Genomic DNA, 26,859 nt, shown 5'->3' with positions numbered 1-26,859 from the left:
TAAGATGGTATCAAGTCTTGTCAAAAGCATGAAAACTAAAACTAGTTTCAGTAACAATGTGTGTGGGCAGCACAGTAGCTAAATGGTTAGCACTTCCGCCTGGCAGTACTAGGGTTGTCGGTTCGAATCCCAAGCACGGCACCACCTGCCTGGAGTTTGCATGTTCTCCCTGTGCCTGTGTGTGTTTATTCCGAGTACTCCGCTTTCCTCCCACACTCCAAAGACATGCTGGTAGGTGAATTGGCTCCTGTCTAAATTGGCCCTAGTATGTGTATGTATGAATGTGAGTTAGGGACCTTAGATTGTACGCCCCTTGAGGGTTAGGGACTGATGTGAATGTACAATATATATGTAAAGCGCTGCGCAAATTGATGGTGCTATATAAGTACCTGATATAAATAAATAAATGTAAGTCCAGTCCGATTGATAGCAGGAGGAAGGTGAACATTACCAAATCAGTGAAACTTCATCAGTCCATAAAAGTAAGTTACAATTTTGGTTTCCATGAATAAGCTGTTAAATTGTAAAGCTCACTTTAGTAAGCTCCTGTGAAGTCCGGCAGCTATGGCTCTCATCCCTTCTGATGATGTACGTGTGATCCGAAACCCGCGTCAAGGAGGAGCCCCTGCTAGCCGTGACGTCAAGCCGCCGGATCAAGAAGGTCCGGCGGCCACCCACCTATACCAGCTTGTCAGTGTGTATTTCATTATATCCTGTGTTCACAAGGATTGATTTTACTACGATACTCATGTAAAGTGTTTTTGTTCTAATCTTCAATAAATTCATTCAATATTGACCTAAATACTACACTATGGGTACTCCTTTCTGCTCTATATCGAGCACTTAACTCCCCAGGACCACAAGGTGATTATCCCAGGGCCCAGAGTCCTATTCAGCTGATCCCGTTTGGAGCCAGGTCTACTGTAGTGGACCCTCAGGTGCGGCACCCCCATCACGGAGTCATCCGTTCCGAGCTTCTTTCCATCCACAGCTGGAGGGACCTTTGGTGTATATGACACAAATGCGCAATTAAATTGTGCCTCTGGTGAGTGTGCAATTTACTCTGACTATATCTATCATGGGGATCTTATCAAGCTATTCTCAACTCATCCGTGGCTTTTTCACCACTAGATATTCACTGGACTATCATTTTATTGTGCATTTATACTGTGCATTTATATAGTGGAGTGAAGGTGTGTGTTATACGCCATTACTGCATTTTTTGTTGGAAATTTTATACACATTTCATGTGGTCTATACAATTTGATGACTTCCAAGAAATTTTGCACCATTTGTTCTATATATATTGGTGCAGTTCTATATCGTTTTTAGCGCTGCACTATTTATGTTTATGTCACTTTAGTAAATTGTTTGGGGGAGGATTATGCATTATGATACAAGTAGTGTAAAGTGAACTTGTCAAGTCATAAACATTGTTTGAGCTCACAATACTGCAGACATGCATGATCGTTGCAGCATCCGTATGTACCATAGGTAATCCTTAGAACGATTTGCAAGTCCCTGTATTTGAGGATCACGCTGTATATGGGGCATCAGCCAATGTATGGTATCTCTCAAAAAGGACTGTTGCTTTGTGTGATCCGTTAAGCATGATACAGGATTTAAAAATGAAATCTTTTTATTCCTTTTTTTTAATGAAAAATCCCATCACATTCATTAACAACAATGAAATCTTAAAAAATATTCTTAGAAAACTAATAAAAAAGTTTCATCTAAAAATGTCATTTAGAGAGCTAATTTTTCAACATATGCCATATAAATCATCATATATTGCATACACAATCAGTGCATTAGAAAAATAAATTGTATATTACTATAACAGCATAACAATATTTTTTGTGTGATGTACAAATCTAGTTTGTTGAACAGAAAGGGTGTAGACAGACAACGTAGGTGAGTAGCACCCCATCCCATGTCTCTGTGTATTTGCAGTCAGAAAGCTTTACACCTATCATGTCAAACAAGACAATCCTAGTCAGCAGTCACACATCACACCATCTTCCATCAGCATACAATTCATGGCCATGGACAAAAGTGTGGTAGCCAAGCTGTCCTCTATACCAAAAGGTTACACGGACAAGACCTTTAAAGCTGAACTCCCAGTTAAGGGATAAGTTCGCCTTATAAAAAAATAAATAAAATAATTTTGCAGGTAAAAAAAAATGTGCATGTATTAATTTTTAATAAGAACCTGTAAAGCACTGCAGTGCCAGGCTCCTGCAGACTGTCTGTGTAGCTGTCTGCCCGTACCTCGTAGGAGCAGGCATTTACGCCATGGCAGAAAGAACATCAACAGATCACCAGTGCCCTCAGTTCATTGAGAACTACAAACCGTCAGCCGTGCGGGGGCGGAGGTGTGGGGGTGGGCGTGGAGATCCCCCCACCCACTGTAACAATGGGGGCTCGGGGATGCTTATTTAGTAACATGTTACATCCTGAATGCCGGCTAAACATGTAATATATGAAAGGTGAACTTATCCTTTAAGTAAAAATCCTCTACTGCAGAAGGGCTGTCTCCACACTGCAAGAGTTAGCTGCTCATTTATGTCTAGGGAACCAGGAAAAGCACCTGATCCTCTGCACTGCAAGATTGGTGCCTGCAGCCACTTCTCCCCTATGATCCGGTAGTCAGATGCCATCTAATGTTAAGACTGATGCAGGGCCCAAAGCCCTGCACTGGATGTGAGGACAGTCAGGGTTAGTCTACTGCCAGAGCATAGGCAAGCGCCATCTGCCAGGAGAGCAAGTAAAACTACTTTTCTGTCCCCTGGACATAAAATGAGTAGTTAATCCTTGCAGCGCAGGGCAGCCCCTCTGCAAGGAAGCATTTGGACTTTCCTGGAGTTTGGCTTTAATCCTAAAATCATTTTTCATAGACAGTCAAGCAATAGAAAAAAGGCTGTACATGATGCAAAAATGTTACATTTCACTAAAATCTAGTTTTAAGAAACTGACCATAAAGCTTAAAGAAAATATTATCTAGTGGCCACAGATGTATTCTGAGCAATGGGCATACAGCTCCTTGAAAAATATTCATACCCCTTGAAATTTTCCACATTTTCTAATGTTACAACCAAAAAAGTAAATGTATTTTATTGGGATTTTATGTGATAGACCAAAACAAAGTGGCACATAATTGTGAAGTGGAAGGAAAATAATAAATGGTTTTCAAGATTTTTTTACAAATATCTGAAAAGTATGGCGTGCATTTGTATTCAGCCCCCTTTACTCTGATACCCCTAACTAAAATCTAGTGGAACCAATTGCCTTCAGAAATCACCTAATTAGTAAACAGAGTCCATCTGTGTGTAATTTAATCTCAGTAAGTACAGCTGTTCTGTGAAGCCCTCAGAGGTTTGTTAGATAACATTAGGGAACAAACAGCATCGTGAAGGCCAAGGAACACACCAGACAGGTCAGGGTTAAAGCTGTGGAGACGTTTAAAGAAGGGTTAGGTTATAAAAAAAATATCACAAGCTTTGAAAATCTCAAAGAGCACTGTTCAATCCATCATCCAAAAATGGAAAGAGTATGGCACAACTGCAAACCTACCAAGACATGGCCGTCCACCTAAACTGACAGGCCGGGCAAGGAGATCATTAATCAGAGAAGCAGCCAAGAGGCCCATGGTAACTCTGGAGGAGCTGCAGAGATCCACAGCTCAGGTGGGAGAATCTGTCCACAGGACAACTATTAGTTGTGCATTCCACAAATCTGGCCTTTATGGAAGAGTGGAAAGAAGAAAGTAATTGTTAAAAGAAAACCATAAGAAGTCCTGTTTTCGGTTTGCGAGAAGCCATGGGGGGGGGGGGGGGCACAGCAAACATGTGGAAGAAGGGGCTCTGGTCAGATGAGACCAAAACTGAACTCTTTGGTCTAAAAGCAAAACACTATGTGTGACAGAAAACACTGCACATCACCCTGAACACACCATCCCCACCGTGAAACATGGTGGTGACAGCATCATGTTGAGTTGCTTTTCTTCAGCAGGGACAGGGAAGCTGGTCAGTTGATGGGAAAATGGATGGAGCCAAATACAGGGCAATCTTAGAAGAAAACCTGTTAGAGTCTGCAAAAGACTTGAGACTGGGGCGGAGGTTCACCTTCCAGGAGGACAACGACCCTAAACATACAGCCAGAGCTACAATGGAATGGTTTAGATCAAAGCATATTCATGTATTAGAATGGCCCAGTCAAAGTCCAGACCTAAATCCAATTGAGAACCTGTGGCAAGACTTGAAAATTGCTGTTCACAGATGCTCTCCATACAATCTGACAGAGCTTGAGGTATTTTGCAAAGAAGAATGGGCAAAAATGTCACACTCTAGATGTGCAAAGCTGGTAGAGACATCCCCAAAAAGACTTTCAGCTGTAATTGCAGCGAAAGGTGGTTCTACAAAGTTTTGACTCTGAATACAAATGCACACCACACATTTCAGATATTTGTAAAAACTGTTGAAAACCATTTATCATTTTCCTTCCAATTCACAATTATGTGCCACTTTGTGTTGGTCTATCACATAAAATCCCAATAAAATACATTTACGTTTTTAGCTGTAACATGACAAAAATGTGGAAAAGTTCAAGGAGGTATGAATACTTTTTCAAGGCACTTCTGCTCAGAAATGAAGCAAACCAACGTGGCCACTAGTGTACTAGATATACGAGAGCGGCTGATAGGCAATTCAGCTCATCAGCATCTACTAAATTCTGTATGTGGGTAAACTGACCCTTTAGCACAAACATGTTGGATATGCCAACTAAATCATAATCTTTAGAAGATATCTGACAACAAAGGTTTTCAAACAAATACATTACTATCAAGATGTGCCCCTCCAGCTCCACTTAGTCAACCAAGGTGCCCATGCAAATGCAGTCTCTCTCTGTGCCAGTATGTGTAAAGTCACAGGCACCCACACATGTTAAAGTAGGAAGGGTTAGAACCACTGTCAGGTATTTGTTTTTTGCTGTCTGTGTCCTCATTAGGAAGATTCACTCTCACCATTCATCCTGATTACCAATATCACCAGGAATGAAAGTGAAAATAACTTCAAATTTGAGTTGCCACCAAAACAGGAAAGAAGGAACATCTTCCAATGCCTATACTTATTTCCTGTGACAACTCTCTAAGAGGGGATTTCCCTCACATAGGAAAGATATTCTTTCACTTTCAGTGGAGTCTACAAAATGGGAAGTTTCAGTCTCCACCTCCCCAAAAAAGAAAAATATTCAATATACTTTAAAGCCCAGCTGACGGAACCCTCAAACTTGTTAGGAAAGTATTCCAGAGCAGCTCACACAAAACTAGAACACACCCCTAATGCTGCTAGCTAATTTAGTTTTCATAACTATTCTTTCTCACAAATTCAGCTGAAAACGTCTGTCCACCCAAAAAGTAGAATTCCATCCTAACACCAACTATGTTTAAAAATGCTCCCTCCCCCTCCTAAAGGACGTGTGTACTTGCCTATTTTAGTCAGCTCTAGTCCAGTTGCCTGATCTGTAGCTCCAGCTACCATGTATCAGTCAGCAACTGCTGCAGGGGGAAGGAGGGAGTGCCAACAATGGCTAGGACATGGGATCCTATGAGTGACATCATGGTTCCCATAATTCCCAGGCATTGTCGGGCGTTCCCTCTTGTCCCCTGCAGCCTCCTCTCACTACCACGGAGGATCACATGTCACTAGACCGGAACAAACTAAAACCAGGTAAGTATACACAGGAGAGGGGAAGACATCTGACTAAGTTGTACTGCTCTCAGCTGCACTGGAGGTTATAGTCAGATTATGCAACTGACAGGGAAACCAAGATCACAGGACTGGTGAAACAGAATTAAAATGATTTGGAAGGTAAAACAGTTAACATTAATTTATTTAACTGTGCATAGAATGGTTTGCTCAACTTTCGGTCACAAATTATTCTATAGCTTGGAGACTCTGACAGCAAGATCCACGTTTCTGGGTCTAACCTTGTAAGTTATATTAAAAGTGGAAACACCTTAAATTACAAGGTGGGTGGAACATAGAACCATGGCAGGGAAATCTGACAGCTGAAATACCCAAACAAAAAATAAAGTCTTGCAAATTAATCAAACCACTAATCTTTACTTATAAGTTATATTTCATTTTTGCACTGCCCATATGCCATAGCCTGCAAAGTAGACCATTTTGACCGAATAAAAAGGAGAATGAGACATGGAACAAGATTTGGCAGTATTCCAGCAATGCCATAAAGCTACAAAACAAACTATCAAAAGGTTGCTAAGCTGTACTAGAGTATGAAAAATACTAAACGTTATATTTACATGATAGCCTTGAACTCAAAATGTGAAAAGGCTTTAAAGTGTATGTAAACCTAAAATCTAATTTTAATATGATCAGGGCATCATGCCACATTATATATAGTTAGCATAAGCAATTAGCAAGCTATTGTAGAGATTTTATTACCTTGAGATCCTTCCAGTAACAGAATTTCCTGTTGCTGGATGACAACGCTAAACCACTACCTCACAAATAGTAGCAGCATTGTCAGTCTCCAAGGTGCACTTCTTCAGTTGGCCATCAGGCTACTTATCAGGTCTATCAGATAAGCGGCTCAAGAGCCAACCAAAAGGAACTCACATTTAAAGTTGACAATGAGGATGCTAACTGGCATGCAGTTTACAGCTGTCAGCCTCTATTAGGAAGTGTTGTAATTAGCAGAATCTCCAGGTTAAAAAAAAAAAAAAACTTTGCTTAACAAAACAGTATCCAGTGCAATGCGTCGGTTACTGTTCGCACAATACATGGTAATGTAAGTAACATGCATCACATTGGCATTCATATTGAATACTTCAGAAAGCAACGCACCTGTATTGTTGCATCACACGGTAGTGCGTTGTGGTTGATAAAATGGTCATGTACCTTTAAATACGGTAAAATACATTAGCAGGCCACTGGTTCTGAGTAGGCTAACTTAACACAATGCATGTTAATGCACCACGAGGAAGAAAATAAGCCATTAGGGTTTACATACACTTTAAAGCTGAACTCTAGGCTGGAGAAAAAAAAAAAAAGTTACCCTTGCTGTGGTGGTCCCCTTAACTCATTTTGTCTAGGAGGGCTGAAATAAGGTGAAATACCTTATTCCTCTACTCTGTAAGAACTGTCCCCTAAATTGTAAGCTCCAAGGATCAGGACCTCCTATCCCTCTGGTATTGAACTGTATTGTTGCTGTATTGTCTCCCTTTATATTGTAAAGCGCTGAGCAAACTGTTGGCTCTATATAAATCCTGTATAATAATAATAATAATAATAATAATAAAGCCACTGCTTTTTCACTGCCCCACTGATTTGCAGCTCTCTGATGTCACTGGGTACAATGCATACATCACTTACAGCAGTCCTGCATTGTACATGAGGATGCCAAGGGCCTGGCCACATCCCAGGTGCAGAGGAGAGCGCTGGCTACTTGAGGAGAGAGGAAGAAGGCAAGTATTGTTCTTATTCCCCTGTACCCTACGACAAAATGATCAGGTGCTGCCAGGTAATTTTTCCCCCCCCCAGCGTGGCACTCAACTATGAGCTTGGAAAAAGAAAAACAAAAATCACCCGTGTATTCAAGCCAACCAACCTATACAAATGAAGAATTAAAAAAAAAAAAGGATATATATTTATACATACATACACACACAAAAAGTATATCCATTTGCTCAAAAAAGGTCGCATGTGGGATTTAACCTTTTATTTGTAAAACAATTTGTTTCAAGCAGGATGTGGTGAGAGCTACAAAAAATAATTATTATGCTCCTGTGGGGCCAATTGATAAAGGAGAGAAGATATAGAGATGCACTATACATTGCAAGGTTACTTTCCCCATAGACTGCCTTTCACAGCCTCCATTCATCTAATGCAGGCTGAGGTGTGGAGCCCATCGTATGTCACAAAGTTCTCGAAGCTTAATGCTGCAGAGACGTCTGTGATTGGAAGAGAGACAAGTCACTTGGCTGATAGGTCACATGTCTGGGCTCTACTCCTGGGCTTTTTTGTTTTTACACTCGCACAATAGCGCTTTGAGGACCCAAAGCCGGGGGAGCCCTAAGCACATTTTCTCAAGCAAATTGTTCTGCTCTATACATGTGCTATGTTTTTTTGTTTACTAAAGCAGCAGCATAGCCGCAGTAATGCTGGGTACATGCCATCGGTTTTTATTGTTCACCCAGTGGGCTTCATGAAAAAAACTAAAGAGCTCAGGAGGAGGTCGCAGTACTAAATATCCAATGTTAGTACAGCGATATTCCTGCTGAACTATTGTGTTCTGACAGGGGGAATGCCCCCCCGCCAGAACACACCGCTCAGCTCTCACAGCCATTGGCTGCAGTACTGATCAGATGCTTGTTCTCCAGCATGCCCGTTTGGCCTGCTTTTGTCAGACAGGCAGGTCTACACAGGGGCCAAATGTCAGCCAGTTTCTATTGAACCCGCTGATATTCGGCTCATGTGTACGGGGCTTAAAACTTTACCACTGCTTTATGAAAGGAGCACAATGTGTAGATGCATCAAGCAATGAATATAAGCGTCTATATAAATGTCTACTCAGGGGAGCTGCTCTGTAGGTCCTGAATTTAATGCCAAAGCTGGCAGGTGAACTTAAGAAACGTGTACTGAGGTAAAAAAGTTAGTTTCCATCGTTATCTAAACATGCCATTTGTATGGCTGCCATTCTAATCCAATATCTTTGACACTTTCATAGTCATTTACAAGTGAAACATGACTGAAAGTATGTAACTAGTTTAAAAACTGCGCACAGTTTAATTTTTCTGGTTGTCAAGCAACATTTCAATGTTGTGACCTTTAAATACAACCTATGCATAAAGTGCAGCGCTGCACTTTATGTATATATTGTTTACTGCCTGGTATCCGGGTTTTCAGTGTTCAGCTTCTATATGATTACATTTTATCATTTATTATAGGTTACAATTTTCTTAAGCACAAGTTTATATATATATTTTGCTTTAAATACAACCTGTCTTGAAACAAAATATTCCTGTCTTATAAAACTGTATGAGGGAAGAATTTAGGCTGTATGAAGTAAGTCACTAGATTTAGGCTATATTCACATGGGTGTAAACACGTTACTGATCTTGTTACAATTTGTTTTATCACAAAGTTCCTGTGTAATAATCAGTAAATACTAGCATTTCTTTCGTCCTTTTTTTCCACCCCAATACCTGCATCTGGCATATGTGTATACTTATGTCCTAAGATGTAGATGTCTGAATTTTGTGTTATGGATCTGAATGCAGTGCATGTTTATGCACCATAGTGAATGTCTACATCAAAAACAAGGCAGCTGCGTTCAGATCCATAAATAATAAATTCTTTTAAACGTGTTTTTTTTAAGCTTTCATCTTCCAACTTTCAATTCTATTAGCATTTTCAGTTTAAATGGTTGCTGCTAGTTGTAAGATACAATTCTTCCTTCAAGAAGTATGAATAACTCAGCGTAAGAAATAGGAAAGCAGCCATTATCTGGCTTCTGTGTCACTTGAGTTTTAGGGCATTGAAAATGAAGTTATACAGCTGTATATCAAGTGAGGTCACTGCCCTGGAACAAGTATGCTTCCATCTCAGGCATTCACACACAGGATTTGTTTTGTTACATGTATCCTTTAAATCCTAAGTTTACTTACAAAAAAATAAGCACAAGGAACATAATTTACCATTGTCGGTGTCATGTGTCCCTTGGGTTTCTGTCTTCTAGTTCAGTAGAAATTTTCCATCCTTCAATGTTCACCCCCCATCGCTGCCGTCACTTTTCTGTGCAGCAAGGGTTACTAGAACTAAGGAGCTGTCACAGGCTCTTATCAAGTGTGCTTGACTATACCAACCATTTCAGCCCACCTCCTCTATTTATAGAAACTGTTACTACAGCTCCTATGAAATGAAATCTGTGAATGGAGGAAGTAAACCTCTCTCATATCCACCTGTCCTCCATTCATAGATCAAGCTTACCAAGAGAAAATTGGTAAAATTATTTTTTTTTAACCAGATTCATGTCAAGTTACATTGCTAAGCTAAGGCATGGCTTCACGTTGACAAAATTTATTCACACAGGTCCACATAGGGACAGCATAAGAAAATAGGTTACTATCAAAAAGAAAAGACTGTACATAGATGCGTAGGGTAGTGACACTGCGCAGCTGAGTTTGGCTTTTTTTGGGATTCTGCAAAAAACAGGGAGCCAGTGCACCAAAAGCTGACCATTAATAAGTGCTTTCAAATTACCTTCTGCAGCATGCAGCTGCATTATTCAATGGTTGCTAAAAGTGTGTAATAGAAAGTAACATGGGCACAACACTTTCACACCAACTACACTGTGTTCTAAATTTAAAAGGGGTTTTTAGCTGTTTTAGGTACAAACATGCTTAACAGTTTATACCTGTGGCCAATTTATTATGACATTATGTTTTTACCAGTTCACCTTGTATTGAGAGAAACGCATGGGATGTCATAACAGAGTCTCCTTCCAAAAAGTCTAGCTGCCATACTGATCCACTAGCCTCGTTACTTATGGGCTACTGACAAGGAACAAGATTTAGACAAGAATTTCAAATTTTGTTGGCTGGATGCTAATTCAGGGACTGTGACTGAAGCAACATCAGATTTCTCTCATTGCAGAAGCTCAATAATGAATTAAAAAATATTTACCAACTTAGAATTTTACAGAATTATCCTTCCAGTCACAAGTGTAGATTTTTTTTATATGTATGCTTAATTAATCTCTGTGGCAGAAGTCTTCATTTTCCATAGACAATGTCACTTTCCTGTTCAAAACTCACGTTTTTCTTTGAGGTATTTGGAGCAGACGTTGCAGCCAATGAATGAACTTCAAATTAAGTCACTGGCTGGTTGTGGATACACACAAAGTTTTCTTTCTCATTAGAACTGGTGGACCATCTTCTTAACCACAACTATCACCCAGGACACGTTTATTTTGTTTTAGCCACAGATGAGGACGATCAATTTTGATGAGAACAAGAAGTGAGGTAAAAGACTGAGAAAGTCATATTTTACTTCAGTCTTGGTGTCCCAAGTTATCATCAATGGTATCTGAACACAATGGACTACGGCTAAAAGTATGTATGACCAATTAACTGTCTTCTTTATCTGTAACAATCAAATGCTCTATTTTAGACTTCTAGTGTGGTACTGGAGAAGGAATGAATAAATTACATTTTTATGGAGAAGTAGATTTCCTTCAAACACTTCTGAACATAGAGGCCTGTAGGAGTGCACATATAACATTGACCCTTGTAATGCGCAGTAATCCAATTTCCGGTTTTGCTTAAAAAAAAAAAAAACCTGCTGTGTTCATGGAGTGACATTTGATTCACCACAGTCTTTCACAATCTGTTTTCCAGGGAACACAGGCAACACAATATGTGAGATGCGACTCCACACTCCGCCCAGCTTGTCCCCATCCATCTCATTATGGGATGTCCTGGACTTGGCTTGATTAAGGAAGGTTTCTTTTAAGAAGTCATAGACTTTCTCCTCCAGTGCATTAAGCTCAATGTCTGGTTGCAAAGTAGAGTTCTTCAAAAGCACCGTTATCACCAGTGCAACATTCTTAAAAGCCGCATTCTCGTGGTCACAATATTTGTAGAGAATGATCAATGACCCAGGAGGCAGTAATTCTAAACGATGCAGTACTGCCGCTTTGTTGTTAGCCTGGAATCCTGCACTTAGCCTTTGATCAATATCCATCTTAACACCGTCACTGTCTTCAGAGGACATATCCAGTCCAGAGAGGACTGTGTAGCTGCTGTTAAGGGTAGAGGCGTAGGTTTTTGCTAGATGGTTGCCTACACAATATAACATCTGTTCTGCATCCTGGGCAGCGGTTAATAAAATGATGGCAGGTTCCTTGTTTTCATTCTTATGACGGAGTTGCAATTCTAGCATTCTTTGGCTTCTGTGCCAAAGGTCTGGTGACTGACCAGAAAAAATAATTGGGAGCTTTCGAAACCCATCCTGGAAAGCTTTCATGACTTGCAGTTCCTTTTCTGAATTTGTTGTGGAGGGCTTGTTCAGGACTAGCATCCAAACTCCCAGAGAAATAACAAGCAAAGCCAAAAATGGGATCCAGAAGTTACCTGGAGGTGAAAAACAATTGTATTTGAACAAGGACTCACAATAAAAGACAGTTTCATTGGTACTGTGATGAGAAAGATATCACCAACGTCAAGAGATAGTCAGAGTTAATTGCAAATTGCTTTATTAGGTGAAAACCACCTTGCTGAATCTACCTTATGCACAAGAAACCCACACAATTATAGGTAGATTCCCCCATTCACCTTGTTTGTGTAGACCGAGGAACCTGGTAATTTTCTGCTTTCAGCCCACTGGCTGAAAAAAAAAAAAAGAAAAAAAAAAAAAGGTATGGCTAGCTCTAGACTCCGACCTTCCCACTATAAAGCTGCACTACAATCATTCAACTGTCAGGTGGCAGAATCATTGTATGTATCTACAGCAGGATCCTCCTCAGATTCACAAAAAAAATGAATAGAAAAAGAACCCCAACCCAGTTACCCCATACAAAAAAATGGTTGGAAGAAAGTACAGGTATCTGCAGGCACAAGTTTCAAAAGCAACGTTAGTTTATAAAGTCTCATAGATAGGTAAGGTTCAATTTAAAAAGACATACATTACTATTCTTTACTAGTTACTCTCACATTTTTTCATGCTGAAGATCTCAAAGATCAATCTTTTCATTTTCATCACATGGGCTGTGTTTTATTGAAAGGCAAAAAACAAACAAACCCTATTTTCCCCACGTGGTGTGCATGTCCACAATTATCTGTTTGTGGCAGTTGGGAAAAAGAATTGAATAGGTCTTGTTTTGTGTAAGGCCCCTATCACACGGGCAGACTCCGGGCAAGAGGATCTGTCTGCTGAGCAGGGGATCTGTCTGCCGATTCCCTCTGAGCAGGTGGATGACAGGTCCATGTCTGCTTGTGCAGAGTGGACACGGACACAGCCCGCTGTTCTCTATGGGGAGGGCGGTGTAAACGCCCACCTGTTTGTTTACATCCGACTGTCATCTTATACAATCGGCAATGCAGGCAGGTGTAAATGGACACGTCCATTTACATCTGCCTACTCATAGAGAACCATAGAGAACAATGGATGGTCTGACTGGGCCTGCCTGAAAAACGGACAGGCGAACCCAATCGGTCTACGCATGTGAAAGGACCCAAAGCCTAAAATTGCAAAACATCAAATAAAAGAGTGAAGTAGACCTACTGCTTAATTCTTAACTGTTAAATTTCAAGACCAAGCAATTATATTAGATCTTATTAAGTTACAAGTGAGACGTACCTCTTACTGGTTGAGGTTTGGATTGGTTATCTGCACCTGTGAGATCAAAAAATTATGAGTAGGAGTTGTGTTGTTATTTGAGTTTATGTTTTTGTCATGGCAAAAATACAAATTAAAAAAGAAAAAACAAACACACACGCAGTACATCTCTGTAATACACGTAACATTTCCAAATAGACCAAAAGGATGGAAAATTTTAAAACTGCCACTGTCATGGTAAAAAAAAAAAAAAAAAGTCAGGAAATACGTTGCTTGCCAAACCCCTTAGGAATGTTGGGGTCCATCAAAGAGGTAACCCTGATACGCTCTCATTTTTACTGGTTCATTGTCGCCTGATCATACTTGCATGTACAAATGGGAATCAGACCTTAATATTACCCTGGAACCAAAACAATGCCAGCAAATCTGGAACATCACCAAGTCATGTTCCAGCACTCAAAACTAACTATAAATTATTATAGCACTGGTACATAGTTCCAACCTGAGTTGTACACAGGGTCCACTCCTGTGGTTGTTCAGAGCAAGGTATTTATATGCACATATGGTGGACTTGTCTAATTGTTTATGCTTTATGGATCTAAGCCTATGATATGTTGAAAATGCTATTCATCCTTGACATCTCGGATTCTCCGTCGACAGGCGCTACTTAATTTGAAACTAGGCAGGTTTTCCAAATTTCAATTAAGGCTAACAATTTACATTTTCACAGGCAACCAAGCAAAACATAGCTAGAGTCTGTCTGTCGGATTCCCTTTCTTTAGCGGCAGTAAAAAACCAAGTGCACCGGATGTTTACTAATAAACTGACTGCCAAAATGCATAGCTTTCACAAATCGTGGGAACTGTGGTTTTCGTGCTTTTTTGCCATCCGATTTCAATTGCCATCTCTTTAATTTTTGAGACTTGTTCTCTCATTTGCCATCGTGACAGCTCCTCCATGGCTTCTGTGGTGCTTCTCTCTCCCTCCCTACATCCTTAACCCCTATCTTTTCTACCTCTCTCCCAGTCGCCCTCTCATCTTTTATCATCCGTTTCCTACAATTTTATGTTAAGAATACAAGAGGTCCTCTGGACTGTATAACGTTTTCCAATTAGTCTGTTAAGAACATCTCAAAATAACAACAGGACGGAAACCCTTCTATGTTGGCTTGTGACATCACATATGTGTACACTGTATTATCATTATGGCTTTGTACTCATTGCCATTAATACAATAGAAAAATCATTGAACAAGTAATTTGGGGTCCACAGGAGCTTTTTGCAATAATGTGCCCCACTATGTGGAGAACAATGCAGATACCTCACTTTCCCATCCCCTAACCTCAAGAATGGCTACTCACACTGATGTATCTTGAAGACATGTGCATAAATACCAACTCTGAAAGACACACATATCCTACTGCCTTCTTAACCAACTGTCAGGGAACTGTCTTCCCCCTACCTAAAGAAATGGTCTGGTAATCGACTGACAGGCAACAAAGAAACTACACCCTTTACCAGAACATCCATCTTGATTGGAATACAAAAAGAGGGCTTCAAAATCCTAACTAGATGGTATAGAATCAATCTTCATTAAATGTTTTCTCCACTATATTGGAGATGCAGTCAAACCACAGGCACCATCCTTCACATATTCTCAGAATGTTAAATAAACCACACTTTTTAGGAAGGAGTACAGACTGTGATTTAAAAAACACCAAGGGGAAAGAACATGCATAATGCTGGCCATACATGGAATGATATTCAGCTGGTTCAGCAGGGAATAGTTGAATTTCGTTCCACGTATAGCCATTGTGGTTGAACGGAAGTTATTCTACTGATCAACTTCTATTCAACCACCCTATCAGATTTTAGCCACTTGATTGGAGCAGCATTCTACAGCCTTCAGAGCTGATCTGTGTATTCTGATGGCAGGAAGTCTCCCCACTCTCTCAATACAAAGGCACAGCGAGATGGATTCCCCCACCCACATCGAATATATGCATGGGAGAGACCGGTCAGTTTTTTTGTTCAACCTGCTGGTTGAATGAAACAGAACGGACTAATGTATGGGCAGCTTAACTATGAAGTGGAAACAAACCACACCACCTTAGACTTGTATTGCACAAAAATGCAAGAGACTCAGAAAATGGGAGACCTCACACCTTCCCTGAGACAACAAGATAAAAACATGGTTTTACTGGCTGCAGTTTACCCACTGACAGAAGATCTCCTCACCTTAAGCTGCCATGAACATCTAACTGTATGCAGTTGAGCTGCTAAATATCCCAATTTTTTTTATCATACCCCCAGCAACATTTCTTCTTCTCTTACTAAACACCCACTGAAGCACTTGTTCTCCCTCTCTCCCACAATAACAAATCACTAAATTCCATAATGCCTAACAGAATGATAAAGCAGTTTGTTAACCTCCCCCCTTCCTCATATTTATTACTATGCCTCTCTTAATCACAGTACAACATATGTCTGAAACTCTTACTCTGGACAGACCATACAACTCTATAGTCCATTTTGAAATGTTTGATTACTGATAGCCAAAATGTATGTGTATTTAAAAGGTATCCATTTTTTACCTTTTTGCTTTTTACACACACTGTTCTAGAACATGCCAGTTTGCAGTGGTGAGAGCATCAATATGGTAGGGGGGAAGCAGGCACAGTAGTGAGAGCACGTGGAGGAGGGTAAGGTTGAGAGGCACTTCCTGTAAGGGTGAGTGAAAGCACACAGGAAGACATGGAGGTACAGTGTGAGCAAGGGGAAGCAGGCAGGCAATCAGGATGTTGAGGGAAGAGGGTGCACAGACACAGTGACTGGTGAGGGAAGGAGGGTACAGGCACAGAGAGTAATGAAGGAAGGGAGCTTAGGCATGGTGGGTGGAATCATTCAGTCCTCCACTGTACCTATGGAGGAGTAATGTAGCTACCTTTGGACAGCAACACTGTCAATCAGTGGAGAGGGTGGTGTTAGATGGACTAGATTTAGATGGACTTTAAATATGATGTTTGACAATTTCAAGCCCAAATCCTGCTAAAACTTATTAAGCAGTTTCTGCAATGTTATTTTTTCCTTTTGGAATAAAGGTTTTACATAAATAAAAGTTGATCATTGTAAGTACCCCAGTCAGTGTTAAGTGGCAGTTAGAGGATTGAGGCAAACCATTTTTGTTGGACAGCTTTGTCCGGTAAAGGAAGTTGAAAAAAACCCAAAAAAATACACAATTACTGGCTGGATCATCGGGTAATAAATGGGAGGACTCAGAAAAGTCTTACTTTTCATACATGAAATTTTCAATTTTGGCCATTGTGTCACTTTAAATAAAGTTGAAAGACAACAGACTTACTGGCTGGATAACCAGGTCATAACCTATTGTATAGGGAATGGGAGGACTCAAATAAACTAAGACTGCTGGGTTAATGCTAGTGGCAAACTAACACATATGTCATTTTAAGATTTTGACCACTGGTCACTAGGTTGTACTGCCAATATTCAACTGTAAAATGTCAGAATCTTTGTATGTAGCTACAGCAGGATGCAAGATCCTCCTCAGGCTCTGAAAAGAAAAATTATTGATAGGGAACACTCCTCTTCAGTTACCTCATACAAAAAAAAATATTGGAAGAAAGTACAGGTTTCTGCAGGAGCAAGGCAAGGTCAAGTCCACTTTAGCAAATGTACATTAATAGCCTTAACAAGACATCTCCGATCAATGAGCAATCCCTTCCCCTTTCATCTCATGAGCTGTTAAATGGAATGGAAAAAAAGACAACCTCTAATTTAGCCACATGGTTTTCACCACCACAATTAACTATCAAGCTGTGGCAGCTGGAAGAAGGAATGAAAATGGTCATGTAATCGAAATGCCTAAAAATGCAAACTGCTTATTTTTTAACTGTTAAATTCAAATTGATGACTGAGCCATTATATTAGAGCTTATTAAACTATCAATGAGACGTACCTCTGACTGCTTGGGGTTTACGTTGGTCTTCTTCAACTGTGAGGTTAAAAAAAAATATCATTAAGACAAGAAAAAGAAATTGTGTCACGGAAAAATGAAAACATACATGCTCATATGTAGTACATCATTGCAAAACATGTCACATTTTCCCATGTTTAACAGTCTATGATAGAAACTGGGAGGGTTTATCAGGCTCCATAAGATCACACAAGTATCACAGGACAGCTCTGAATTGTTGAGATTTCTTGCACTCTTACAAATATTGAAAATATATACCAAAATGTTGTCAATGCTATAGTTAAAGGATAAGTTCACCTTTTGTAACATGTTACACCGGTATGTATGGTGAAAAATGTAACATGTAAAAAATGGGAATATCCTCCTGCGCTTAATATGGATGAGTCCCTATCCTAACTGAAAAGCGCAATCCTCCTCATTCCATGGGTGCATTCACATGTAAATAGGGAAACAAATATGGCCGCTGTGCTCGGACATACGTCCCCACGTGACCGAAAGTGATGTGTCTCTGGGCTGGGAATAGCGTTCCAACGCTTTGCGTCACGTGCGTCGTGACTTCATCAGGGTACCCTTGGGGACGTATGTCCGAGCACAGCGGCCATATTTGTTTCCCTATTTACATGTGAATGCACCCATGGAATGAGGAGGATTGCGCTTTTCAATGAGTAAACACATGTGAGTGGAAACAGTATGTTATAAGGAGTGTCTTAAATAAACGGTATTACACTATGGGAAGCTCTGTTTGTGTCCTATATGACGTTTGAGAGGAGGTGGAGTGGAAGTCCTGTGATTCCTTGCTGAGCTGCCTGGAAGCAAAAGATTGCCTGGAGGAGAGCTATAGCCTTGTGGCCCTCTGTGGGTCGAGGTGGGGAGGTGAGCAGGCATTGCTGCCATTGGAGGATTCCTTTTTCTGAGCACTAGAAGTGAAGATCACTGAGTGTTGTTTTCACCTTATTGCATGGACTTTTTTTTGTTCATTTATGGACACATTTTTATATTTAATTATCACAAGATATAGTGGATTAAATATTTAATAGTTCGATGTATGGTTTGTCACAATTAATTATTAATCACGTTAATTTGATTGAGAATCACAGTTTATGAATTTCTATTTTATAGGTTGTCACATGTATTATAGATAGCATTATCTTATTTTTTTGAATATTATAATCACAGATTTCGATTTTGCATCACTGTTTTATTTGTATTAATATGGATTTTTATTTCGTATCACGGATTGATTTGAAGAATAATTAAGGGCATAGGAGTTTTTATATTTTATTTATTTATTATTTATTTATTTTCTATCACGGATTTATTTATCTTTATGAGGTATTTTTTCGTTTGGTATATCTTCTTGTATGTATAGATATCCCACAGATGGTTATATATGTTCATTGGAGTATACGGAACTTATATATTTTTTTGGATATTATATTCATTGTGTGTGCACATAGGGATTTATTTTAGCGCTTCACTATTTTGGTTTTTGAAAAATGTAACATGTTACTATAAAGCAACTGCCCCCCTCTCCCTTGCCCCTCCCCCCAAATTCCCTCTCGCTAAATTCTACAATACCTAACAGAATGATAAAATGCAATTTGGAAACAGCTCCTTAAACACCATGCACAACATTTTGACTCTTTCACACTCATTGCCATGCCTCTCACCTCTTAGTATGTGTATTCAAATTATACTTTTTGTCTTTTTGCTATTCTATATAGTGTTTTGTTTACACATGCAAAGGAGGTGAGGTACATGTCCTATAGATTGGGTGCAGGGGACCATCAGGCTCCGATCTAACATACAAATATCAAATGGAGTCTCCACACATTCTGTCTCTTGCCAACATGCCCGCTCTGCAGTCTCCACCTCAAGCTCTCTAAGGCCCTTATGCAGAGGGAACAGAAGTCAAGTGATCATTTCTACAAAAAGAGAATTTAAAGAAAAAAAAAAAAGTTTGTTTCTTTTATCTATACACAAATGTTTTGCCTTTCATTTCTATTTTAAACTGAATTTACAAATTAAGGGTTCATATAACAGTGAAACCACATAACCGTAGCAATCTGATCTCCCCTCACTATTTACTCCAAGATTATTCATGAATTAACCACTTCAAGTATAGTATAGACACTTATACCCCCTTCCTGTCCAGGCCAATTTTCAGCTTTCAGGGCTAACACATTTTGAATGACAATTGCGCGGTCATGCAAGACTGTACCCATATGAATTTTTTAGCATTTTTTTTTGAGACAGATAAAGGATTTTTATTTTTTTTTGCTATATAAATGAAAACGTCCAAAATTTTGAAAAAAAGTGTTTTTCTTATAAAATTTTGCAAATAAATAATATTTCATCATAAATCGTGGCCAAAATTTATTCAGTTATCTTTTTAGTAAAAAAAAATAACCCAAAATTACTTTATAACCAAAAATTATAATTTTTTACATTTTTATTTTATTTTTTTACATATACCGTATTTGCCGGCGTATAAGACGACTTTTTGACCCTTGAAAATCTTCTCAAAAGTCGGGGGTCGTCTTATACGCCGGTACACATGTTAGGGGGGCTGCGGCATTAAGTACAGGGGTTTGCAGGGGCTGATGTCTCTTACCTGGATCCAGTCCCACGACGATCCGGTCCAGGTAGCGCGGCGTCTCCTTCAGTTCGGCCACTGGATGTTCGTGCTGCTGCTAGGCTCCGCCTCCTCACCGGTGATTGGCCGCCAGAACTGTAGCTCAGGAAAGGCACACAGGCGGCCAATCACCGGCGAGGGGGCGGAGCCGAGCGGCCCCGCGAAAATTGAGTGCCGGAGCAGCAGGTAAGTGTTCTGTGTAGAGGTGCTGCTGCAACCACATATGCTGGCTGCAGCAGCACCATACGAGAACAGGGTCAGCAAGTCTCAGTGGGAGGAATAGTGCCCCATCATTGGTGTCACTGATACCAATGATGGGGCACTATTCCTCCCACTGATACCAACGATGGGGCACTATTCCTCCCACTGACACCAACGATGGGGCACTATTCCCCCCCCCACTGACACCAACGATGGGGCACTATTCCACCCCCCACTGACACCAATGATGGGGCACTATTCCACCCCTCACTGACACCAATGATGGGACACCATTCCTCCCACTGACACCAATGATGGGGCACCTATTCCCCCCACTGATACCAATGATGGGGCACTATTCCTGCCACTGATACCAATGATGGGGCACCTATTCCCCCCACTGATACCAATGATGGGGCACTATTCCTCCCACTGACACCAATGATGGGGCACTATTCCTCCCACTGACATCAATGATGGGACACTATTCCTCCCACTGGTGTGCATTGGAAGAGGGGTAGTCTTATACGGCGAGTATAGCCCAAACACTACATTTTAGCAGGAAAAGTAGGGGGGTCGTCTTATACGCCCAGTCGTCTTATACGCCGGCAAATACGGTATATTTTTTTTTTGCATACTGTCACCCTAGCAGTAGTGTGTGACACTGTACTACTTGTGGGGGGGTGATGAAGATTTTTTTTTTTTTGTACACCGATTGCTTTTACTTTTTTTATATTATTTTTTATTTTTATTTTTTTACATACTATCACCCTAGCAGTACAGTGTCACCATGGTGACACTGTACTACTTGTGGGGGGTGATGAAGATTTTTTTTTTTTTTTTTACACTGATTGCTTTTACACCCATATAGGATGTAAAAGCAATCATTTCTCTTTCTCTCTGTCTGCATTCTTGCAGTCATTGAGAAGTATTGAGTGAGCTGTGATTGGTCACAGCTTGTCACATGGTACAAGGCTGTTGTAAATAGCCTTGTACCATGTGACCTCTGTGATCATTCACAGATTTCACACGTAGTAAGCAATGATGTCAGAAGTGACATCTTGCTTACTACTCTGCATGTGATCACTGATTAATCAGTGATCACATGATCGGGACCTCGCACAGAGGTCCCATATGACGATAGGTGTTCCACTGTGTTCGGAGGACACAGCGGGCACCGGATCACGGTGCTGCATGCTCCCAGGGAGCACACACAAGCAGGGGGCGGGGAGGCCATTTATAAACGGCTACCCACCCCTGCACTACCACCGTCCAGCCATTTATATACAATGGCCGGATGGGAGGTGGTTAATTGTATCAGAAAGCAGGGGTAACATTCCACCCAAAATACACCATAAACAACACAAAACAACTATCATTATCTGCATCCATTAAAACCTCTTTCCGCCTATATAATGAATGTGTGTGGTGGCTAAAAGGGTGGGCTATAACGCTCACACACCGCACATATGCTTCGATGGATGGCCAAGGTTTCTATGCTGAAAGTGCACTAACACCTTACAGAAAGAGCTGCCAAAAGATAGCTCTTGGTCCGTACGAACGATCTGATCCAGCAGAACTGGCTACCAATCATGTGACCACTGTGAGAGCCATTCACAGTAGTCACATGATTGATGATCCTTCACGCCCCTGGACGTGCAGACTCTAATAAAGAGATGCCAGGGCTGGCAGGGAGGGGTTAATAGATACTTTGTAAACACAGGTTTTTTTACTGCAGAGATTCAAAACTTAGAAATATCACAGCTGCCATCTTATTCCTGTTATCCTGCCACCTAAAACGAAGACCTTAAATTCAGTTTTAAAGGAGCAGTTTTAAAGGAGCAGTTTTAAAGGAGCAGTTTTAAAACTAATCATCCCTATCAAGTTCTTGGAGTGAATCAATTTGTGAATCTACTACACTTCCCATTTTTTCAGAAGTAAAATGAGATTACCTCCCCATCTTGGTCTAGGTGCATCATCCAAGTCCATAGAGTGGAGGTTCACTTCAGAATCTTCTAAATCATAAAAATATTTGTATACCTACAATAGTAGATTTTTTTTAAATGAATTTATTATCCAATCTTTTGTCTTTTGGGTATTTTACCCCATATAGATCATCTTGCTTGAGCAGATCAAAAGGTATATCACAAAAGACGACTGGCATGTATATTATTGTTTGATCTGAAGTCAGGATCCCTGGTTGGGTTGTTCAAATGTCTTCCCCTTAAACATAATGGAGCAGGAGCACAGAACAGACAGGAAAAAGGGTTCTGCCCTTCTCTTGCACAAAAATGTCTCCAATTTTTTGTAATGCAGGGTCTTGAAATCAAACTGAACCTTCAGACAATGGTTCCAATGAAAGGCTTGAATCTGTATATGCTATAACACAGGGATGTCAGTATAAAACTTTGATATGTGATGCCAAATATCTCTTAACTGAAAATATCATTTAGCTGTAGGATGGTACTGCATGGTAAGGGGATCCTCTTAGACATTACTCATACTTTTCTCTTAAACACGCACAAAAAAAACATACCATCAGAATAGGCTTCAAATTTCTTGGTATCCTGTAGTAGCTCTCTTTGTATGGCTGGAAAGAGGTAGACAGAAATAATCAGCTGTCACACACACATCGAAAGAAATTACAATACATCCATTCTGATTACTTCACTGAAAGCAATGCCTGAAAGCAGGAGACACAAATTGTCCATTATTAGGTCTCTAAATAAAAAAGTCTCTTCATTATTGCATCTGACATTGCTTTCAGTCTGTTAAAGAGAACTTAATTATTTTTTTACTTTGGACCAAAGGCCTGACTCCAGATACTACAACCAGACCAACCCACATCTAATGTCTTGCGGCCAATAAAATTACTCACATTACTTCTCAGACCTGCCAGCATCCTGCCTAGAGCAGAGTTAACCTAAAGTTGAAATCTTCACTAACAAATTACCTGTAATCGCAGGAAGTAAAAGGGAAGAGGCTCTTCTGCACAAGGGAGGTAATAGGTATCTGGTGGTGTCTCCTCTAAGACAGTAGATTTGGTTTAAGATATTCAGAAAGCATGACAGGTTCACTTTAAAGGCCAAATGTATAAAACCTGTGCTAAAAATAAACCTACCCTCTGGCCATAGCAACCAATTGACTTCAATATATTTCTTAAACCTGGATTCAAAAAGTGCCAGCTGTTTTACCTGTAGTTATCTGAAATCTATCTTTACGTTACATGAAACCTATAACAGATGAATGTGAGTTGCCACTGCTGCCCTCAGTACATGCTATGTGCATGCTTCAGTATTTACAGAGGCACTGACCTGAAACAGGCATGCAGCAAGTAAGAGCTGGAGAAACGGCAGCACCCATATTACTTTTATCACAAATCTGCGAGCAACTACGGATTGTGGGAAATGTCGTTTTTAATGAAATACTTAATAGCCCCATGTACAAGCCCACCCAGTGAACCTTGCTGAGGAGTAACAGGCACATTTCAATAAAACAGAACCACCATCACAGATCACACATTAAAATGGTAAAATATGCAATCACATGCAAAAAAACAAAAAACAAATAACAAAACAAAACAGAAAAAAGCATTTAAAAGTAGAACTAGGATCAAATTTAAAAATTACATTATTATTCTTGGAATTCAGCCTATGTTGTACTGATTTGTTGTGCCATTGATGTCTAGTTGGATATTGTCTTTTGTTTCAATTACAGAAGTTGTATTGACTTCTGTACTCACCATGGTGAGGGACTGTGATAGTGCGGTGGGCAATCTGAAACTTTGTGGGAACTGACATGGACATCACCAGTGACACTAAAGTGATCAATGCTAACAATTTACACCGTCACTGTACTGACACTGGCTGGGAAGGGGTAAACATCTAGGGGCAATCTAAAGGGTTAATCGTGTGCCTAACAAGAGTTAACTCAAAAAGTGTGTACTATGTGGTGTATTTACCAATGGACATGACTGTTTTTTACTCCCTGTTTTACAGGGAGGAAAGAGGAAAAAAAAAAAGCCACATGGCTGCACTCGTAGAGAGTCCTGTGTCGTTTACCAACACAGGGCTCTCTTGTCATTCGCTGAGCGGATCTGCAGGTCCCAGTCATAAATCATTGGCCGGGACCCATTGATCGGCTTGTTCTGTAGCAAATGGCACCACAGTCAGGGAGGCGGGTGTGTGCTCCCTACCCACAAATGCTGGATCATGTACATGTATGTGATCCACAGCAGCCGGGCTGCCCTATATCCATACATGTACAGTGAGAAGCAGCTAAATCATATACATATATGAATACAAAATATTTTATCAACATATAAATACAGGAAATTAAAAAAAAAAAAAAAAAAGTGAAAGTTTGAGGAAAATAAGCCCTGGACTAAAACAAGAAGTAGAAACCATTTGTACCTGTTTTTTGTGATTGTTGTCTGAATATAGACTCTTTTTTCTCTCCTGTGGAATGAAAGACAGGGTAATAATAAGGCAGGCAAAAAAATGAGGATGCATGATGTGTATTTACAAGGAGACAACTCCTTGGAATTAAAAAAAAAAATAAAAAGAACCATAAAATACCAAAATAATCGTAGTTTCTGTTGGTCTTGATATTCACTGGATGACTTTTAACATCTATAATGACAAAAACAAAAAAAACAGAAGATCACAGATGCTGATCATGGTTTGCTGAAATATCTAATTTTTCAGTTTATGAATAGACTGTTGAACTTGTAAAGTGGTCACATTTCTGAATTTTTAGCCTTTAACTTGTTATTTTGGAAAATCCACTAGAAAAACAGTAAATCCTTTTAGCTTTTTAACAATCATTACATCAGAGCTTCAAACAAATAAATACACAGTTGATATATATGTGTGTCTCTAGTAGAGAACAGTACCATTGATTAAAGCTGTATTAAACCCAAAACCAAAAAAATTGTAATTAATGCAGCCACCACATCTAATGATTTGTAGGGTGCAAGATTTTTCTTTTTTTTTTCTCCCTCTGTTTTCGCCTGGTGATCTGGCCAGTAATACACTTCCTGTATTAGAGTGGCCCCACTCAGAATGAATAAGCACAGGGGGCATCTTTGGTGACAACAGCATTGTCAGGCTGGGAGGAGGAGTGTGTTAGGTGTACTAGCAGATTTAAATACATCAACAAATTGAAGCCAAACTCCAGGTAATTCTTTATAAGCAGTTACAGAAAAGTTTTTTTTTTTCTTTTTGGGATAAGTTTTACATAAATAAAAGCGGTCATTGTAAGCACCCCTGCTAGTGTTAAATGGTTTGTCTCATCTCTGTAACGGATATGTTCTGCTGGAGAGCTTATTTATTTGAAAAACAATAGACTTACTGACTGGTTCACAAGATCAAAATAGAAGAAAGAAAGCCTAAAAAATGAAAATGATTATAACCATCACATCTAAAAAATGGTAAGCTGCAAATTATACATTTTTGCTTTTGGATTTAAAACCACTTTAATGTAGAAAGTTTGGAGGAGTTTAACCGGTACTCTTTATTCGCAAACTTGAGTTATTAAAGATGCAAGCTTTTGCAATAACTTACATCCCTTAGTCATGCTTTATACATTTCTGAAAAAAGTTTCTGAAACTCACATAGTTATACACAGCGTTACAAGAAGAGGTAATAAAATATACACCATTTAAAAGAACAACTATTTTTTCTTAACACATTTTAATGATAAAGGCTATTGTAAGAGATATGTGATCGGAGTTTAGAAGTGTAAAAAACATGACAATATACTAAGCGAAATTGAGGTGGTTTCTAATGACAAGGTCAAAAATTCACTCATTTGATGGACTTTGTTAACGGAGCCTGCTGAAAAAAAACTTTGTTCGAATAGCAGCTGCATCCAATCACCTGCAGCGGCTGTCAGAATACAATAACCCAGCAGGGAGATTCTTCCATCCATGGATAGAGGATTTTGATTGTTCAAGTCACAGGCTAAAAAAAAAAAAAAATCTAGCCGCGTATAGCCAGCCTTACCAAGGTAAGTGACTTTAAACTAAGAGCTAGGAATTCCAAACACAATCCTCACCTCAAATGACAATCCTTTTGAAATGTTGATAGAATATTGAAATATAACTATAGCTCATAGTCAAAAGAAGTCAGCACATTGAGTCCTTTTGAACTGTCCATCCTTTTGCTAAAAGGCTTTAGGAAAACAGGCTTTTGTTGCCAGAGGACAGAAAATAAATTAGGACCATAGTGGCACATAAAAGTTTTGTGCCTATTTAGACCACTGTCAAGAGTTTTGTATATGTGTATCAATTTACAGTCTAATTCAGGTATCCCTTTCCGTGGCTTGGGATGCCCCATTAGTAGCATAATTTTGGGATCATTTATGCTATGGTCTATGCTGCAGAAGTTGGTTGCTACCGGAGCATGTGTTTTATTGTTGTTAATTGTAAATATATGAAGTTTCATTTGCAGGTGAAAGGGTTGACCTGTTTCCCCAACACACAGTCCTATAAGCATTTCGCACACAACCAGGTACACCATATTTGAGGGTCTTCAGAAGTAGTTTCTGTACATTCTGTACTCCTACTGTGATCTTTGTACTTGTACCCTATCAGTACTGTGCATCTGTGTGCATTTCTTGTTTGAGGTATCTTTGCCCATTCTTCCTTACAAAAGTCTTCCAGTTCTT

General features: G+C 39.7%; 1 protein-coding gene across 1 annotated transcript in view; it reads right to left on the bottom strand.

Moving 5' to 3' along the window:
- Positions 1 to 1,621: 1,621 nt before the first annotated feature.
- Positions 1,622 to 26,859, bottom strand: part of LOC149467525 (torsin-1A-interacting protein 1-like) — a 47,632-nt gene continuing 22,394 nt past the window's right edge. Inside the window, exons 7-12 of the mRNA XM_089671488.1 lie at positions 24,768 to 24,821; positions 24,603 to 24,647; positions 22,727 to 22,780; positions 17,337 to 17,372; positions 13,383 to 13,418; positions 1,622 to 12,157 (exon numbers count right to left, since the gene is read on the bottom strand). Coding sequence (XP_089527614.1) covers positions 11,373 to 12,157; positions 13,383 to 13,418; positions 17,337 to 17,372; positions 22,727 to 22,780; positions 24,603 to 24,647; positions 24,768 to 24,821 — 1,010 coding nt within the window. The 3' untranslated portion in view covers positions 1,622 to 11,372. The remainder of the gene's footprint in view (positions 12,158 to 13,382; positions 13,419 to 17,336; positions 17,373 to 22,726; positions 22,781 to 24,602; positions 24,648 to 24,767; positions 24,822 to 26,859) is intronic.

Source organism: Staurois parvus, unplaced genomic scaffold, assembly GCF_062004578.1.
Source record: "Staurois parvus isolate SC_StPar_1 unplaced genomic scaffold, SC_StPar_1.0 ptg000106l, whole genome shotgun sequence".
Lineage (NCBI taxonomy): Eukaryota > Metazoa > Chordata > Amphibia > Anura > Ranidae > Staurois > Staurois parvus.
The sequence above is the reverse complement of the archived record's forward strand: the minus strand, read 5'-3'. Positions and strand labels throughout refer to the sequence as shown.